At 46.5% G+C, this 18,976-nt stretch overlaps 1 protein-coding gene across 1 annotated transcript; it reads left to right on the top strand.

Annotated features, from left to right (window-relative positions):
- The first annotated feature begins 7,058 nt into the window (after nt 1-7,058).
- Nucleotides 7,059-18,372, top strand: STAR (steroidogenic acute regulatory protein). Its single transcript, XM_077306120.1, has 7 exons — nt 7,059-7,223; nt 10,990-11,103; nt 11,264-11,391; nt 11,635-11,793; nt 12,082-12,266; nt 14,333-14,426; nt 15,037-18,372. The coding sequence occupies exons 1-7, from the start codon at nt 7,160-7,162 to the stop codon at nt 15,142-15,144; spliced, it is 852 nt and encodes a 283-aa protein (XP_077162235.1). The 5' UTR covers nt 7,059-7,159; the 3' UTR covers nt 15,145-18,372.
- Nucleotides 18,373-18,976: the final 604 nt, after the last annotated feature.

Here is an 18,976-nt window from a genome sequence, read left to right as displayed (position 1 = left end):
GTTATTGCTAATGTGTGGGTTTCTAAACGGAAGAAAGGGGCTTCCTGGATCTGCCTGCGCCCCTGCTTGTTTGCAATTTGGCGCTTGATCTTCTTGGGACTTGACCGCATGCTCCATGACAGCCATCTAGAATTCCGCAAGAAAACAGTCATTCCATACACATGCTTTGAAAACCAAGCTCATTTCCCATTGCCTTTTTTTAAAAAAGTAACCAGCTTTACTAATTTAACAAGGAAAACATGTTTTTGCTTCATGCACCGATGCTTGAAAATTCTAACTCTTTCTTCCAGAGTTTTAAACTTTAAACTACACGAGAATTATAGGCTGTATAAGCAGGGGACTGCTAGGAATCCTGCCTAGAGGAGGGATACAGAAATTGCATACAAGCAAATCTTTCTTGCTGAGATTGGGTTGCCTGGGAGAAGGTTTCCACGGCCTACTTTCCCCAGGTATGTTGTTTGCATTTCCCCCTTTAAATGAGCCTGGGCCTTTTTCACCAGTCTGTGCCTCCTGGAGTTTATTTGGTCCTCACATTTTTTTCTCCCATGTGGTCAATGGACAATCACATTTTTCTGCAAAAAAATTCTGCACATTTTCCTTTCTCCTCTGGAGAAACACCTCACTTTCCTGCAGGTTGCCTGCTCTTGCCTCCGTCATCGTGAGCACAACCCATCCGTTGAGCTATTGCATAAACTGATACAAAATGGACTGCAATCAACTGAGCATGTGATGACAAATAATGCAAAGGTCCAGTCCATTTAGACTCGGCAGCCAAATCATGAATATTACATCACCCGCACAATGCTAGCAGCAGGTACAGGGGGATGTGCTCTTTGAAATATGGATTTCTCTCCCTCCCTGGGCAGAGTTCTTGAGATTTGGAAGTGCTTCATGAATCACAGTAGTCTTGTCAAGAGCCCTGCAAGGTAGGCCAGTATTGTCTTTGTCATATTGCAGAAGGGAAATAAAAGGGAATTACTTGACCCAGGTCACCTAGTAAGTTTGTGGCGGAGAAGATATTCCAGTCAGCAGGTCCATACTGGTGCTCTCTTCCCCTTTCCCTGGCAATGTACTGCATGTATGTCCTACGTTTCTTCTTTGAAATCCGAGGCATTGCACAGAGGCATTGTCAGCCTCAGCAAGAAGGTTATTAGGATAGGTGCCTTCATATCCTAGGGCAGCATTCTCTTGTGTTCTCCTACTCTAGAGGTTTGCTGCTCCAGAATCATAAGACGGGGGGTTGTTATCTAAAACAGGGGTAGTCAACTTGTGGTCCTCCAGATGTTCATGGACTACAATTCCCATGAGCCCCTGCCAGCAAATGCTGGCAGGGGCTCATGGGAATTGTAGTCCATGAACATCTGGAGGACCACAAGTTGACTACCCCTGATCTAAAACAGTAGAACAGGTCCACGTATTACTATCATTATTAACCTCATTTTGGAAACCCATCCTTCTCATTGAGATTCAAATTAATGAGCAACGATCAATTAGTTCAAACAGCAAAGATCTCTAATGAACAAAGCACTGGATTTAAGACTGGTGGTATGTGCAAAAAAAACAAACAAACCCCACAACTGTCTAAGGCAGGAGTGGCCAAATTGTGGCTCTCTAGATGTCCATGGACTACAATTACCATGAGCCCCTGGATGTCTGGAGAGCCACAGTATGGCCACCCCTGGTCTACGTGCGGCAACAAAATTTTCTAAGTTTTGACATATCACACTGAGGTTATTCACAAGTTGCAGGGAACCACATTGTGTATAGCATATACTCCCTGGTCTTAGGTTGTATATTGAGTAAATCTGGTTTGATAGCGGTGACAATGGATGAGCTGAGACTCTGATCCCCTCGCCTCATGGTCAGAGGTCTTCAGTTCCTACTTTGCAGTTGAAGAAGGAGAAGAAGAGTTGGTACTTATATGCCACTTTTCTCTATCCGAAGGAGGATCAAAGCGGCTTACAGTCCCCTTCCCTTTCCTGTCTCCACAACAGACACCCTGTGAGGTGGGTGAGGCTGAGAGAGCCCTGATATCACTGCTCAGTCAGAACAGCTGTGGCGAGCCCAAGGTCACCCAGCTGGCTGTATGAGGGGGAGTGCAGAATTGAACCCAGCATGCCAGATTAGAAGTCCGCACTCCTAACCACTACACCAAACTGAGCAGTTGGGTGTGATGGTCCAGTTGAGGGGGTGGCCAAACTGGCTCTCCAGATGTCTATGGACTACAATGAGTCCTGCTAGCATGGTCAATTGACAGGGACTCATGGTTAGTCCATGGACATCTGGAGAGCCACAGTATGTTCAACTCTGGTGCAGCTTCATGTCCTTCTGTCTTGCAACTGACTTGCCTGTGCCCTGGAGGCAATTCTCCCCCAGGCCCATGGATGGTTGGGTCAAATAATTAAATGACACGAGGAGAAAGAGATGAACAAATCCCATAAATTGTGTAGAATAATGTCAGCTTAAAAGCCAAATGGTAAGATTCTGCTCTGCCCCACCCAGCATTTATGAGTAAATGACAGATTTGTCCATTATTAAATTATTGGCCGCAGAGTGGAGTGCAGCAATGACCAGGCCTAGAGGGATTAGGACTCTTATTATGCTATGTGAGCATAGCGCATGTATGCATGAAACGCTGCCAATCGCCTGGCACATAATCCACAGGAAATAATCTGCAGAACCAGCTCGAGCTGCTTGCAAACAGCTGGATCATTTATGACGGGTGGACAGATGGTGGGCCAAATCAGCGACTGTGCAAGGATCCCTAGTTATAGAGAAGTCATTTTTATTGGTAATGTTAAGAATTTGTTTTTTGATCAGCCTAAATAAAAAGAAAACCATCTGTAAGTTAACGACTTCCATGGCTGTTCCGACTATGACCAGACCTTTCCATCGCAATCCAAAGTCCCCTCCATGGCCATTGTGAACTCAGACAAAAGCATCTTACTCATTCCATGATATTCACAGCCCTGTGCTCCGTAATCCACATGTGCTGCTTATCAGAACATCTGGGTGCCTTATCACAAAGCTGAGCTGGTGGGAACCAGAGGAAGGAAGTTGAAAGGATGTTTATGAAGCTGCTGGCTACGGAGTCCAGACCATTGTTTTTTCAAGGACAGCATTGTCTACTCCAGGGGTGGGCAAACTGTGGCTCTCCAATTCCCCTGAGTCCCTGCCAGCGAAGTCTCATGGGAATTGTGGTCCATGGACATCTGCAGGGCCACAGTTTGCCCACCCCTGGTCTACTCTGACTAGCAGTGGTTGTCCAGGGTCTCAGCCAGAGATCTTTCACATCATCTATTATCCAGTTAAAGGAAACGTATTTTACCTGGGGATGCTGAGCACTGAACTGGGGATAATATATAACTTTTTAAAGAACAAAAATAGAGTCCAATAGCACTTTTATTCAAGGTGTGAGTTTTCAAGTGCATGTACTCTTCCTCAGACTAAATGAACAACCATCATAACTGTTGAGATATAGGGCAAAAGCAAATTATGACAAATGAGTAAACTGTGTCACAATATCCAAATTAAGCCATGTGATAATTTTTTGCTAAAACAGCTGATCAGTCTTTTTGAGTTCAGCTGCAGTTCACACAACATAAGAGAAATAAAACTGTCCCCCTTAGTAATTAAGGACAGACACTTCCCCAGTTGTTGCTGGCCCCTCCATCTCCACCCAAGCGTGGAAACATCCCTGCAAGTGACTCTCTCCTATTTCCTCCGTCACAAGGGAAAACCCTCATCTGGCAACTGGTCCGAAGGGGGAAAGCCCAATCATGCCAGAGTAAAGATGTCACAAATCCATTTCTGGAGGAAGAGCTGTGTTGCCCTTCATCACAAATGCAGAATACTAACAAAACAAAGTCTGAGTCCGGTGACACCTTGAAGACCAACAAAGTTTAATTCTGGGCATAAGCTTTTGTGTGCAGGCACAGTTCTTCCTCTTACACCCAGCATTCAGCTTTGTTGGTCTTAAAAGTACCACTGAACTCACACTTTGTCCTGTTGTTTCAGGCCAACACAGCTACCCACTTAAATCAATCCAAATGCCAGAGACGTGTGCCACACTGCCGTTCCAAAGGCTATGGAATTGTTGTCTGTTCATTTGGCTGAAGATACAGAAAATAAATTAGAATTCATCCTGGGTTCTCAGCTTTTCAAAATATATAACTCAGCACTTGCAGTGTGCAAAATGACAGCCACGGACTGCATGGCCAACAGAGCATTCATGTGCTGAAATGTACTGGCATGTACGCTAGAGAGAAGCGACCCCCATTCATTTCCAGCTCAGAAATTTAAGTTTTAGAGATTTTAAGGAAGAAGAGTCTTATTCAGGAAAATTACTCTTCAGGAAAATATTACTCTTATTCAGGAAAATTCCAGCATATTACAATAACATGCTTTGGAAAAGAGAGGCAAAATAAGGAAACCTCAAAACATAAAGGCATATTACAGTAATATCCTTTTATTAAGACTCACCAGAATAATACCGAACAGTGAGCAAGCAGTAATTAAACATTAATGGATGTTGTTTTTCAAAGTAGGGGATGGGGGGGGGGGAGAATAAGCTGTTTCAGGCCCTGATCTTCAAGCTTCTAACCTAAATACAGTGGCCTGCAGGCTTCAACAGAATGGGTTGGATCCAGCTAGCATTGCCACTCAGTCTGGGGTAGTCAACCTGTGGTCCTCCAGATGTCCATGGACTACAAGTCCCATGAGCCTCTGCCAGAAAACACTGGCAGGGGCTCATGGGAATTGTAGTCCATGGACATCTGGAGGACCACAGGTTGACTAACTCACCCAGTTCCCCTCCATACTACAGCACCCACATGGGGTTGTTTTTGTGTACTTGCAGTTCCCATGGTTCTCAGCCTAACCAGTTTGGTTGGTCGAAGAGGATATCTCCTTCCTTTTTTCACCCAAAGAGCTGTTTGGATTGAATCAATTTGAAAAGCGGTGTTGGGCAGGTTAAAAGGCACTGTGCCTGCCCATTCGCACATTACCAAGTCCTTGTTCCCAGCATGTCCGCCCTGGTTCGTGCTGATCAGATTTGCTTCTGGGAGTTTCGAGCTCCGTCAGGGTGGATGAGCGTTTTCTATTATTAAGATACTTAACAAGCGTCATGAGTGTGTGTGCTTGCATGCATTTGAGAGAAGCTACACGATGCTGAAGAGATACCAGGATTATACAAACATGCCTTGCACAATTGCACTGGCTGGATGTTTCCAAAAACAAGCAGGAACATTGCAATAACAACGTGTCCCCCGCATCTGTCACATTGTCCTCTCGGAACTCGCAAAGGCTGGATTTTAAACATCAAAACAAAGGTGGCATGTTTGTCATGCCCAGAGCTGGAGCAAAACATATTTAGGGCGCTCAAAAAACATCAACTTTGGGGAGCCCTGTAGCATTACCCCTCCCCCTTAACAGTACTTTGGTAATTTTTAGTCTTTGTGTGCATGACCCATTTCATGCTCAGACCACCCTTTAGTTACAAGTTTGCTAGTTTCAGTAACAGAGCACAAGGGGACAAAATATTTATTTTAAGGAAAACATTTCTAGCATTTCTGATTGCCTAACAGTGCGAGAAGATCCGGCAATTGACAGAAGTCAAACAAAGGAGCAAAGAAACAAAAAAAATCATTCCCTTGGAATTCGCATCCTTTTAGAATTCTCCACTAGGATGCAAATTCAAGCAGAAGCTTCATCCTGGATTTAACCCAGGAATTAACGGTTGCAATATTTCAGCAGACACATTTCCAATGAAATCTGGGAGAGATGCCATTCGCAGGCATGTCTGATCCTGCCAGGCTAGACCTGGGATGCAGGAGGAAGAAGAAGAAGAAGAAGAGTTGGTTCTTATATGCTGCTTTTTTCTACCCAAAGGAGTCTCAAAGCGGCTTACAACACGGAGGGTAGCCGTGTTGGTCTGAAGCAACAGAACAAAGTGTGAGTCCAATGGCGCCTTTAAGACCCAAAAACTTATGCCCAGAATTAAACATTGTTGGCCTTAAAGGTTCCACTGGACTCAAACTCGGTTAACTCATCCCCAAAAAAGCAATGGCTTTTCCTTAGCAGGTTTGTGCACAAATTCATTCAGCTTTTTTCAAATTCATCAAGAATTTGGAGTGGCATGCACATGCGCACCCACACCCACACCCATACTGCCCCCCCCCACTCTGAGTGGATTCTTTTCTTTTTGACTGGATCCTATTTCATGATCTCTCCACCAACGGAACATCACACTCGCTAGGGTTACCAATTCCAGGTTCCAGAATTCCTGGAGGATTTCCGGGCAACCTGGGGAGGGGGGAGCACAACAAGGATGGGAGGCCACAGAGCAGTATATTGGGACCCAACAGTGGGTCATGAAGCCTCTGAAAGTGGGTCAGGGGCCAGGCCTCCTTAATGACCACTCTGCTGCCCCAAGATGTACTCCCACTGGCTCGGGTTCATCATGGGGGCAGACGCACCTTTTGTGTGATGTTTGGGGGGTCTCTCAAAAACATCCAGTTAGCCACTGTAGAAAAAGGAATGCTGGAAGAAATGGGTGCCAAGGGCACCTGAAAACAAGAAGACCTCACACCCAAACCTGGGCCAGCCCTGGATGGGGCACTGTAGAAAGTCAGCCTGGACTTGTGGGCTTGGGAACCCCCTGCTATTGAGTCCACCCCCCAAAGCTGCCATTATCTCCAGGGGAAGTTATATCTGCTCTAAATGAAAAGAGACCTTCACTCTCCTTCCTGAAGTTTGGCCACCTGACACTTGGGCTCTTCCTCACAAAAAGCACCATCCATCTCTTCTTCTTTAAGGTGTCACAAACCTCTTCCTTATTTTTGGCCGGGCCTCTGGAAAATCCTCCGAGTTTGTTGCCTATTATTTATCCCAGGAAAGTTGGCTTAGAAGTTTTGTAGGCTGCACAGTCTGCTGTCAGATAGGCTCCCCCCCCCCCCCAGCATGATGTGATACATCTGACCTTGGCGTCAACGGGCCTGCTGTAAGTGATGTCTTTTCTTATCTCCCTGCTGACAAACAAGCATCCTTCATGTGTCTATTTAAGCCCTCCGAGGGCAGAGAAGAGAGCGAAACGGCACCGTCGCAGCCTCGGAGGGAGAGCCCCCAAACCGGACGCTTTTTGCAGCCGTTCATCACGACAATGCTGCCAGCAACCTTCAAGCTGTGCGCCGGCATCTCCTACAGACACCTGCACAACATGACTGGTAAGAAGCAGAAAAGCTGCTATATTCTGGGGTTGACTAAGACAATGCTAGAGGACTGACCCTTTGGTCTCTAATGAGCAGATTTGACTGGCTGTGTGAATTCAGAGTAGGATCAAGGGCTCTTGATTTTTAAGGTTTTAAGGTTGAACTAAGAACCTGGAATATCAGAGGACCCCCCCCCCCGGTTCTCTGGATTTAAAAAAAAATGCAGTGTAAGGTTTATATATTACAATACTATTTTTGCGTTCTATGCGTTCTATAACAATTGTTGTTGCTCCATATAGACCAAATTTTTAATCAGGACCCCCTCCTGGTCAATGGTGTCCCAGGGCAAAGTCAGAGTGGCCTTCTTTGGCTTGATTCTGGGGGTGAAGGTGGGGTTTAGAGACTGAAGGGGTGTCATGAGATTATCATGCCCCAAAATGCACCCTCTTCAGCAACCATTTTCTCCAAGGGGACCGAACTTGATCATCTGGAGATCTGCTGTCATAGCAGGATATCTCCAGGTGCCACCTGAAAGTTGATGACCCAAAGTTTAATCCTGTTTTAAAATCTGAACTTGGATGGGAGGGGGGAGGAGCAAACTCCACTTTTCTCTGCAGTATTCCCACAGATTCCCCACATCAAGAAGTTTTCAATCAGGTCTGCTGGGAGGAGGGAGACAAGAGAGTCAGCTGTATTTGAAGGACCATCTTCCTTTCCGATGTCCTTGGATGCCAAGTGTGGTCATCAGGCATATCTGTTTGCTATCTGTTTTTTGGGGGGCATCATCTGGATATAGAATTGGGCACTGTGGATGGGCAGGTAGTTGTGAGTTTCCTGCATTCTGCAGGGGTTGGACTAGATGACCCTGGAGGTGTCTTCCACTATTCTAGGTGAGAGTGGCCCCCTCCTTGGAAGTCTTCAGGAGGTGCTACAAGGCCCGTCTGTTTGCCAAGGCATTTGAGGAGGCTTGAATTGACATGGGGAAAAAGATTTAGGGTTTGCTCTTTTATGTTTGCTTTTAACTGAAAATGTTTTTACGTATGACTATAAGCCACCTTGAACCACAAGGAAAGGTGAGACAGAAATGTTCTAATAAACAAAAGAAAAAAATTAATAAAAGTTGTGCTCACCACATAGAGCCTTTCAGAACATCTAAATGTGACCCATAACAAAAAACCTGCTCTGCAACAGATGTCGCGTTGTAACTCAGGAAGATTTACAATGACATTATCACAGACCAACTCACACATCAGATAAGCTTGGGAAGAAGGCAGGCAAAACCAAAATCCTTTTATGTCACTTGTAGCAAATGTAACACGGCATCTGTTCCTGCGATGTGCAGATTTTGCATCCCAAACAGGATCCTCATTCCCAGAGCATATCCAACTACCGAAAGTCTGAGTAACACAAATAGAGGATCTAACCCTTGAAAGTATAATAAGAAAGAGCCAAAGAACCGTGTGTTGTCCGGCTGACTTTCTCAGCTGCTGTCACAGTGGGCTCTGAGGCTCTTTCCGTATCGGCCAGCGTCTTCTTTGACAGTCTAAAAGTGTTTGTTTGTTTGTTTTTAAAGACTGGGAGGCTTTTTAGGAAGAGCTAAGATTCCACCCTGTCTGTGCTTCCTTGCGCTTGCATAAACAACAGCAGACAAGCCCAGACTCCGAGACTGCACAAGTGAAAACAGCCATCCTGCTGACTGGGTGGAAGGGCTCATCTTGCCCCCGCTAATGACTGCCCAGCCATGGAACACAAACCGAGTGTGGCAGTTTCTGGACTCAGGGACAAGGGGCCTACGATTTTCCACAGTTGCATGACACACAAAGCTCCCATTGCCTTGGCTACTTATATATTTGTTTCACTTACATTTAGGGATGCCAGTCCCCAGGTTAGATATTCCCCCCTCCTTTACAGCTCATCTCCAGAGGACAGAGATCAGTTCCCCTGGAGAAAATGGCTGCTTTGGAGGATAGACGCTATAATATTAGACTCCACTGAGGTTCCTCCCTGCTCCAAATCCCGCCCACTCCTGGCTCCACCCCCAAAGTCTCCAGGTGTTTCCCAACCCAGAAGTGGCAATCCTACTCATATTCTTTCTCCGCAAAGGGGAGCCACAGCAGTTTAAGATGAAGAGTTGTTTTTATACCCCGCTTTTTACTATCTGAAGGAGTCACAAAGCGGCTTATAATTGCCCTCCTTTCCTCTCCACACAACAGACACACTGTGAGGTCGGTGGGACTGGGAGAGTTCTGACAGAACTGCTCTGTGAGGTCAGCTCTATCAGGACTGTGATGGTCACAGTCAAACCTGGCTCTCCAGATTAGAGGCCTGCTGCTCTTAATAACTAAACCAAGGGGGCCCTGGGCCATAGAGTTCTCTTCCCCTCTTTGTTCTCACAATGAGTATGCAAAGCAGATCTGGCTGACAGGGTGTCTAGGGCTGCCAGACTCTAGATGTTGGCTGGAAATCTCCCACTATTGCAGCTGATTTCCAGGCAACAGAGATCAGTTCACCTGAAGAAAATGGCCATCTTGGAAGGTGGACTTCCAATGGAATTTCCTCTCCTACCCAAACCCCACCCTCCCTAATTCTCCCAGCATTTCCCAACCTGGAGCTGTCCACCCTGAGTGTGTCACTGACCAGAGATCCCCAGCAGTCTTCTATGGCAGAGCAAGGATTCCAAACTGGACCTCCCAAAGGATCCAGTAAAGGTTAAAGGGATTGGGGGTGGATGATCAGCCAATGACTTGGCTTGCTGCAAAGTTCAACGTAGTTCTTAAATCCCCCTTCCCCAGATACATCCCTGATCATTACCCCTCAGCTGGAGATGGAAGGCTAATGAACAGGCCTAAGAGGGCACTACCCAGGCCTGGAAGGAGGGAGATTAAAAGGACAACAGGATTTGTTTAGAGGCAACAAGGATACTGTGACTGTCCACGCAAAACAGCTTAGCATTTTAAGTTAAAAAGAAAACAAACAAACCCAGGTTTGAAAACAACAGAGAATAATGGAATGCAACTATGGCATCATCTGGTTTGTCCGGTTGTTTTATATAAGCATAAATGAATTGTGGCAACAGCCCGAACAGCTAAAGTAGAGCCCACTATGAAGATGGAAAAAATGGAGAGCATTTGGAGTTAAAAGCGAATGCAGGAAAACAATAAGGGGCCATTGCTTAGAAGGAAGGCAGAGGGGTAAAAATGCCCTTAGGGGCCTGATCCATTAGAGTGCATTTCTGTATAAAGCAAAGCACCATCTCTACCTGTTAGCGTACCATTTCCTTTTTTTCCTTCTGTGTACTGATAGTGTTTGCTTTGTAATGTTAGCTGAGACTGACATTGTGCATTGTTCTTCATTAAATACTTTTCCTGTCCCATGCATCTGAATATTACATTACTATGTCTGAATATTACATGATAATATTATACTTAGCTTTCTGCCAAGGAAAGGTTGCTGAGTACCTTTATATGGCCAGTTTAACAAACCTCTGCAGTAGCGACTGGGGGTGGGGTTTCTTGTCAAAATATGTGACTTGTCCCATGATAGTTATATGCTGAAAAATGGCAGGTCTGTTCCGTAAGACAGAATCTGCAAATGGGTTTGCAGTGCAGAAGCAAAGCAATTGTTTTGCAGGTAGCAAGTCCCAGATTCAGTCCCTGGTTTTACATCTTGGATGAGAATAGGATGGCCAAGGTCCCAGGTGTGTTTCACAGGGGAAATGAAAAACTGTTATCATGCCCATGGTGCTTTTTTTCATCCCATTGTTTTCCTTTCCTCCCTTCAGGCTTGAAGAGACGGGCTGCTGTTGCAATTGCCCAGGAGCTGAATAAATGTGTGTTTAACAGGCCGGGCCCCAGTAAGTGGATCAACCAAGTCCGCAGAAGGAGCTCTCTGCTAAGTAAGTACAGTAATGGGGGATAACAGGTCTCAATGACCCCCAGATTCTGGTCATGAACATGTTGCCCTTGTCTTTCTAGGACAGCTCTCTCTTTGATTGGAGGCAACCACCAAAAGCATTAAGGGTCTCTCTCTCCTTTTACAATTTCCCATCCTTATAGGTTCTAGACTTGAAGAGAAGGTTTTTGGTGAATGGGAGATGTCCTACATCAAACAGGGAGAGGAAGCCCTTCAGAAATCACTTAACATTCTTGGTGACCAGGACGGCTGGAAAACAGAGACTATGGTGGTAGGTTTGCTGCACTTTTGCTGGTTAATTTCTTTCCCAATGGCATGAGCTCTGGGCAGTGTGCAATCTTTCCCTACCCCATTAATCCTTGCACATTCCCACTGAGGCAGAACTGATCAAGAGTGATTAATCTGCCCACAGTTACTCCATGAAGATCACAGCAGAACAGAAAACTGATCTACCTTCTTCCATTTTAACTTCTGCATTGGACACTAACCCATCAAGGTCTTTCCTTTTCTGCAGGAGAACGGGGACAAAGTCCTTAGCAAAGTACTCCCAGACATAGGGAAAGTCTTTCGGCTGGAGGTGGTGGTGGATCAACCCATGGACTGCGTCTACAGTGAGCTGGTGGAGAAGATGGAGCAGATGGCCAACTGGAACCCAAATGTCAAGGAAATCAAGGTGAACAAACAAAAGAGATTGGGGCCTGGGAGGAAATGGATTTTCAGAAAAGAGGGACCCGTGTCAGCATAAACAAGAAATGTCTCGTCTCTTTAAAAGGGGCTTAAAGGAAAGAGCAGGTGACAATTTTTGTGAATTGCAGAAGTAACGTTATTGGTAATAAGCACACCACTGAACCTTTATTAAAGGGACCAAGCACTTTCCCTCCAGGCTGTTGGCAACCAAGGGCCCTCCCTGCTTGATGTGAAATAACTAATTTGCTTTCTTGTCTCGGCAACCTTGACGTAGATCCTTCAGAAAATCGGCAAAGACACTGTGATCACCCATGAAACGGCAGCTGCCCCTCCGGGCAACATCATCGGCCCCCGAGATTTTGTGAGTGTCCGTTGCTCGAAGCGGCGTGGCTCAACGTGTGTGCTGGCTGGGATGTCCACGGCCTACATGGGAATGCCTGAACAAAAAGGGGTCATCCGGTAAGTGACTTTAAAAAACGAATGCCTGAATTCAGGGCTTCCAAAGTTTCCCAGTTGAAAACAGGAATGCTCACAGAACAGATGGGTGCCCATCCCCAGAATCTCTGGGCAAGCCCTTGGCCTTGACATTACATAAGGGTCTTCTCTGCTTGCCATATTTATTGAATTGTTTTGCCAGTCTCCAGGCAGGCCTGGAGATCTCCCAGCAGTACAACAGAGATCAGTTTACCTAGGGAAAATGGTTTCTTTGGTGCATGGACTCTATGGCTTTGTGCCCTACTGGGCTCTCTCCCATGCCAAAATGTCACATTCCTCAGGCTGCACCCTATGTTATAGCTTGCTTGCTTAAAAGTAAATTACGTATTCCCCCCCACTTTTGGTTAGAGATACATTGGACAATTATCCTCACAATATATTCTGTTTGAGCAGTTCAAACGTAAATAATAAGGTTCTGCACCTCCACTTGTACATAAATTGCCCGTTGCCAAATCCAAGAGCTGAGTAAATACGCCCATATCAGTTGTACATATTTGTTTGACAAATGTTAGAAATTTCTCGCACAAAATCCCTCAAGCATTCTTATCACAGTTCGGGCTTGATGGTGGCTCACAATGATGGGTTTGTACAAAGCAAAGAATTATGACGTACGGCAAGAGCTGAAAACGGCAGCCCCATGTCTGCTTCTCCCCACCCACCCCCCTTTAATACATTCACCCATTTTTATCCCACATTCCTTCCAAGGGACTCAAGGATGACATATATATGGCTCGTCACCTTCCCATTTTATTCTCACAACAAATTTGTGAAGGAGGATTGGCTGTGAGAGCGACTGGCCCAAGGTCAGCCAATGACCTTCCTGCCTCACTCATCTTCGTCCATCAAAAGAACCCTTACACCACTCTGGCTGCCAGTTTCATCTGCAGCCCTGGATCTGTAGAGCAGACTGAAGGTTGAGGCTTTATGCAAATACATTTCTAGGTGTTAGGCTAGCCCCTGTACTCCAATTTGCCACACCAGTGATTCTTGCTCCATCACTCATGGAGAGCCACTTTCACAATTCCCATCATTTCCTGAGGCCTAGTGAAGCTCACAGCTTACCCTTTTCCTATGGCAGTAGCACTTCCGAGGCGGCAACCACCCAGCCCTATTGACCAATCGCCTTGCCCAATTTCTGGAACCACGTGGAATAGTGCCCAGGGGTTGGCATGACAAGGAGCTGCTTCTTCCGCAAGCCACTGCATGAGGATCAGTCTGCTATATTTCATTTATTTGTATCTTCGATTGATATCCCACCACTCTCCATGGTCTCATGGTGGGTTACACAAAAACAGATTAAAACCCCAATAAAACCAATCATGGATCCCCTAATTTTAACCCCCCCCCGCAAAAGGCAGCATAATCCCCCATCCCCCCAATCTGCAGTCAACCATCACAGGGCATTGGTTTTGCAGAATGGCATAGCGTTGGCCGGAGGAGGGTCCCCAGTTATTCCAGAAGCCCGGCCTCAACCAAAGGCCTGGCGCCTGAGTTTCGGTCACTCAGGAAAAAGACCCTCAGCGTATTCCTGACTGGAAGGATCTTATGTGTAGCATGCTGAATAGTCAAAACAAAGCGGTAGGAAGCAAAGAAAGGAGAAAGAGTGTTCCCAGAGCCCTTTCTAGAAGCTCTCCTAGATTTGATTTGTCAAAGTGAGACTTCAGCAGTGGACTAGGCTGCCTAAGGAGGTGTTGAGCTCCCCCTCACTGGTGGTCTTTAAGCAGCGGCTGGACAGTGACTGGTCCTGGATGCTTTAGGTGGATCCTGCATTGAGCAGGGGGTGGGACATGGACGGCCTGCGTGGCCCCTCCCAACTCTGTGAATCTGTGAGTCACTAAGCAGAGCTGTTTGATGGCAAAATACCTGTTGCCTTGAACGCCCCAAGAGGGGGGGGGGCTGAATTGGACATGCAGCTGCTCCCAATTCTGGTGCCCGAGAACTATAGAATAGGATTGCAAAAAAAAAAACAAAAAACCTATTTTACCTTTTTAAATCTTCTGCTAACGTGGTCCTGCCCTGTGCTTCTACAGAGCTGAGAATGGACCCATGGCAATGGTTCTTCGGCCACTCACAGGAGATCCCTCCCAGACCAAACTGACCTGGCTTCTGAGCATTGATTTAAAGGTAAGTGAACAGGAGGATAAATGGTTAAATGGCTGCATAAATGAGTTTTCCTTGCCAAGTGTGTGCGCATGCGTGCATGCGCGTGCACACACACACACAGATAAGCTCTTCAGTGCACGATCATGAACACAGAGGGGTCATTCAGACTCAAAAAATCCACTTTCAAGTGCCACTTTGACATGTGCTTCCAGCCATGTGGGAGTGTATGGGAAAAGGGGGCTTTGGCTGCATGTCCAGTGCACTGTTCCACAGTTCTAGCAGGACAGACGCTCAGGTGGATATCTGAAGTGCAGGCCCTGGGTAATGCGTGAGAACATAAGCCATTCCAGACATGAGCCTGATGACACATGAACACACATGCAGCTGCCTTCTACTGAGACAGCCTGTTCGTCCAGATTGTCCACTCAGACTGTCAGCAGCTCTCCGGTCCAGAGTCTCAGGCAGAGGTCTTACACAACATCCAGACTCTTTCACAGGAGGTGCCAGAGACTGATGCTCTCCCACGAAGCCTCGAAAGGACTAGACAACCTTCATTGGCTTTGACCGAGCTGCATAGTGGTACATCCATCCTTTCGGGCTCTGATCCATGGCTTTTCTTTCTCCTCCCCAGGGATGGCTGCCCAAGACGCTCATCAACCAGGTCCTCTCCCAAACCCAAGTGGATTTTGCCAACCACCTGCGCAAGCACTTGAGCCACACTCCTGCCATGTCCTGCTGAAGAAAGCCCACCTCCACGCCTAGCAGACCACTGCTGCTGTGCCAGCGTAAGGCAAGCAGCCCCCTCCCTGTCGGACTGCGAGGGGATACAGCCCACCCTTGAAATATGTGCGCTCTTAGATGAATCCATGGCGTTGCTGGCTAAGAGTCACTCGGAAAGGAGGGCGGAGTCTGTAGCGGATTTCAGCAGCAGTGTCAGTGTGTGTGTGTGGGGTGGGGAGGGTTTGTATAATTTAAACATTTCTCCAGCAGCGGGGGATTGCTGCCCCAGGGAGACACCCCAGTGCCCCTGACAGGGAGCTGTCTATCCATGTGCCCCCCCAGTGTGCATGCTGGAATAATGGCATCTTTTTCTTCCCAAACCATGGGGGAAGTGGGCTTCCTGCTTCATTATTCACTTAACGAGAAACAGAGATTGGAATCTGCTGCGGTGTTTCCTTGGAAAGGTACCGCATCTCGAACAGCATGAATGATGGAGCTCATCCACCATTTAAGGCTGTCCTTAACCCCATCTTTACACTCCCCCCCTCCCCGTACAAGTTGAAAGAGTGCCTTTGGCTGTAATTTATGGAAATGTTTCTGCTGCCCGTTCTCCAAGGAACTCAGGGATCTGCCTTGGGGGAAAGGACAGGCTGCCCACTGCTTGGTATCTTATTGTGGACCTTGGCGTCAGTGCATTCTGTATTCCGCCCCCCTCCCCACCAATGCAATTTAGGCCTGAGTTAAATGTTACTCCGCCTGAGGAAAAAGCACTTTCCCAGGGGATTTTGCTAGCATTGTTATGGGAAACTGAATGTCTTTTTCTGAAATTCCCTTTCTCTTTTAGAGAGTCTTGTTTGCTTTCAAAAGATTCTCTTTGGAGCTTTCTGTTGTACCGCTGTGCGCACATTTGTAATTTCAATTACATGCCACGGGATGGTCCTCTCCGGCAGGATAATAGGCAGGTTTGGGAAGCTATTGCCTGCCTCTGAGCATGGACAAAGTAATATTCTGAAATGCTGCAGAATTTCCCTTCCTGCCCCTCCCCTCTTCAAACTTCTCTTGATGGAAAATGAATCTCTTTGAAACAGTCTCTGTATTCCTAAATAGAGGGAAAGAAAAAGGCATTGTTGGATTTCAGGGAGCAATTGGCTAGAGAGAAATTATGAGCATTTCTCTTGAACCCTGGGTTTGGCATTTGAGCGGCGTCTTCTTTAAACTTGGCTGCTCCCTGCACCAGTAGAGGCCTGGGTGATGTGAGACACCAGCCGTGCTGCGCATAGCCCTACATGAAAGCGCTTCCATCTCAGTCATGTTTAAAGCATGCAGCTGAGAACCGCCAGAGGTGGCTGAAACACGGATGCTAGCAAGTCATGCCTCCAGATGGCCAAGTGGAGAATGTGGCTGAGCAGCTGCCGGGCCAGAAAATCCTTCCTGCAAAACCTGTCTTTGCACAACTCCTCAGTCCTCACCGAAACTTAAGTTTAAGCAAGTGTACCTGAAATAAGTGCATATTCTTCCCCTGTCTGTTTGTCCCTCCCTCCGTTTCCCTCTCCCCTCCCTCTGTTGTCTCCCTTGGGTCAAATCTTAAATTGTAAGCTCTTTGGAGCAGGGACCTGTCATCTTGTCCTCTGCCAAGCATCCCACACACTGACGGTCACGAGGGATGCTCGTGGATGAAGCACCCTTAAGGCCACAAAAGACTTCAGCAGGCCTCTGTCCTGGGCTGTGGCTAGATTTTCTCCATCGGCAAGGGCCAAGTGACCTCCGCATTACTGTGACACCGCCAGTCCATACTGGCTGGTTCAACCATCACATGGAAATACTGCTTAGTTAAAATAAGCGTGGTGGTGATTGTCCAACCCCACACTGGGGCTGAAGTTTGCATGCCCTACGAGTGCAGGTACCCTGGTTCTTGCTATAAAGGCAGGGCCACACCTGCCCACTCTCAGGTGTGAAGGCCCCAAAGTCGGCATTTGTCTGCAATCTGAATATCAGTTTTGCAAACCAACCCTAGCGAATGGGAAACCTATTTTTGAAATATATATATATCTTAACTTAAGGCTACCTTAGCAGTGCCTTCGTTTTTAGTCCCTTAAGATTTACAGCTTGGTAATAAGATGGTTAAGATAGAAAAACACAAGGACAGCTTTTAAAGTCATTCACTCGGCATCCTATAGACAAGTGGCTCGCCACCAATCCAGTTGGATGGCTGTCTGAATTGCCCAAGAGGCATTCATTTTAACTTGTCTCAAGCAGAGGACTTCAACAGCGTTACATGAAAAGGATTACCACTTTTTCCTCTAAAAAACACAATCAATATTTCTCTCCACCCTGTTTACACTGAAACTGGGCTGATGGGGATCAAGTTCAATCCTGGGTACCCCTAGGGTTGCCAACCTCCAGGAAGCACCTGGAGATCCCGTGGTTTAACAATTGACCAGGCAACCAAGGCCCATTCCGCACACATAGGATAATGCACTTTCAATGTGCGTTGGCAGCTGGATTTTCCTGTGTGGAACAGGAAAATCTACTTCTAAAGTGAATTGAAAGTGCATTATTTATTGTATGCAGAACAGGCTCAAGATCACTTTCCCTGGAAAAAAAGGGCTGCTTTGGAGGATGGACTCTATGGCCTGCTGGAATTTCTCCTCTCCCCAGGATCCATTTCCAAATCGCCAGGTATTTCCCAACCCAGAGCTGGCAGTCTTTGGTGGCCTTGCTGGATTTACCTTGCTAATATGACCAAGCTCTTGAGATCCAAGGTCATGACCTTGGGGAGTTGCTTTAAGCCTGAGCTGGCCCACAGCCAGCCTTGCACAGTAGAATCTTTACCAGTTTGGACTCCATACTTCCATTAGGCAGAGTCACTTCTAAGTAGATGGTTAAGTAGGTATTTATTTTCCCTTGCCTCCTTCTCTGGACAAGGTGTTTATTTAATATTTATTGCAGCCGTGTGTATTAAGATGACCTCTTTCTGTTTCTCTTGCGTGCTTGATTAGCTTCACAAGGAAAGAGGCAGATAATGCAATGCGAAGATTGACGTGCAAAGATTCACTCGTTTCTATCCCTCTGAGTGTGTGCGTGTGTGTCCGTGCAACCAAAATTCTCCATGATCTGAGCAAAAGCATGTTGCATCTTAACAGTAAGAGCCTGACGATCTCACAATCCTGAGTTTAAGAGAGGTCACTTCGTTGTTACACTTGGTGAATCTGTAGCCTTCAAAATAAACATTTGTGTGATCTAAAAAGTTGCAAGCGGCTCTTTTCAGTACGGGCAGGATGCCCGCATCACCCAGTGAAATATAGTACCCTTCCCACTGCTGTGCTCTGCCTCTAAGAGGTGTGTTGCTTCAGGTTCGACCTTGCCTTTTCTTCAAGTTTGGTGCCGCACGCACCACCTCCTTTATCCTTCACAACAACCCTGCAGTTTCTCATTGCTGGTTTCTCCTGCCTGTCCCCAGCTAAAGCAACTCTGCCAATTTTTTTTTGAGCGGGGGGCATATATGGTGCATAATACACGATCCTTTTATAAACATATATAAAAAATTAACTCTCACCCAATCGGAGAAACCTTTCTCTGTTGAGAAAGCCTGGTCTACAGTGTAGAAACTCCAAATGAGTCAAGTTCTTTAAGAGTGACATATTCATGCCATGGTATGAGGGCATCAGTGACTCTGTTTCAAGGAAAGCCTGCAGGGCTTGAACTTCACGGTTAAAGCCTAAACACATTTTTAACTTGGTGTTCATTTATTTCTGAATCTGCCAGTGTCGTTTCTACCTCTGCTTGGGTACGCACGCAAAAGCTTATCCTTTCAACCACAGAGACGTTTGCAATTTGCTGAATCTTCTCAA

The sequence above is a fragment of the Paroedura picta genome, chromosome 12 (assembly GCF_049243985.1).
Source record: "Paroedura picta isolate Pp20150507F chromosome 12, Ppicta_v3.0, whole genome shotgun sequence".
Taxonomy (NCBI): Eukaryota; Metazoa; Chordata; class Lepidosauria; order Squamata; family Gekkonidae; genus Paroedura; species Paroedura picta.
The sequence above is the reverse complement of the archived record's forward strand: the minus strand, read 5'-3'. Positions and strand labels throughout refer to the sequence as shown.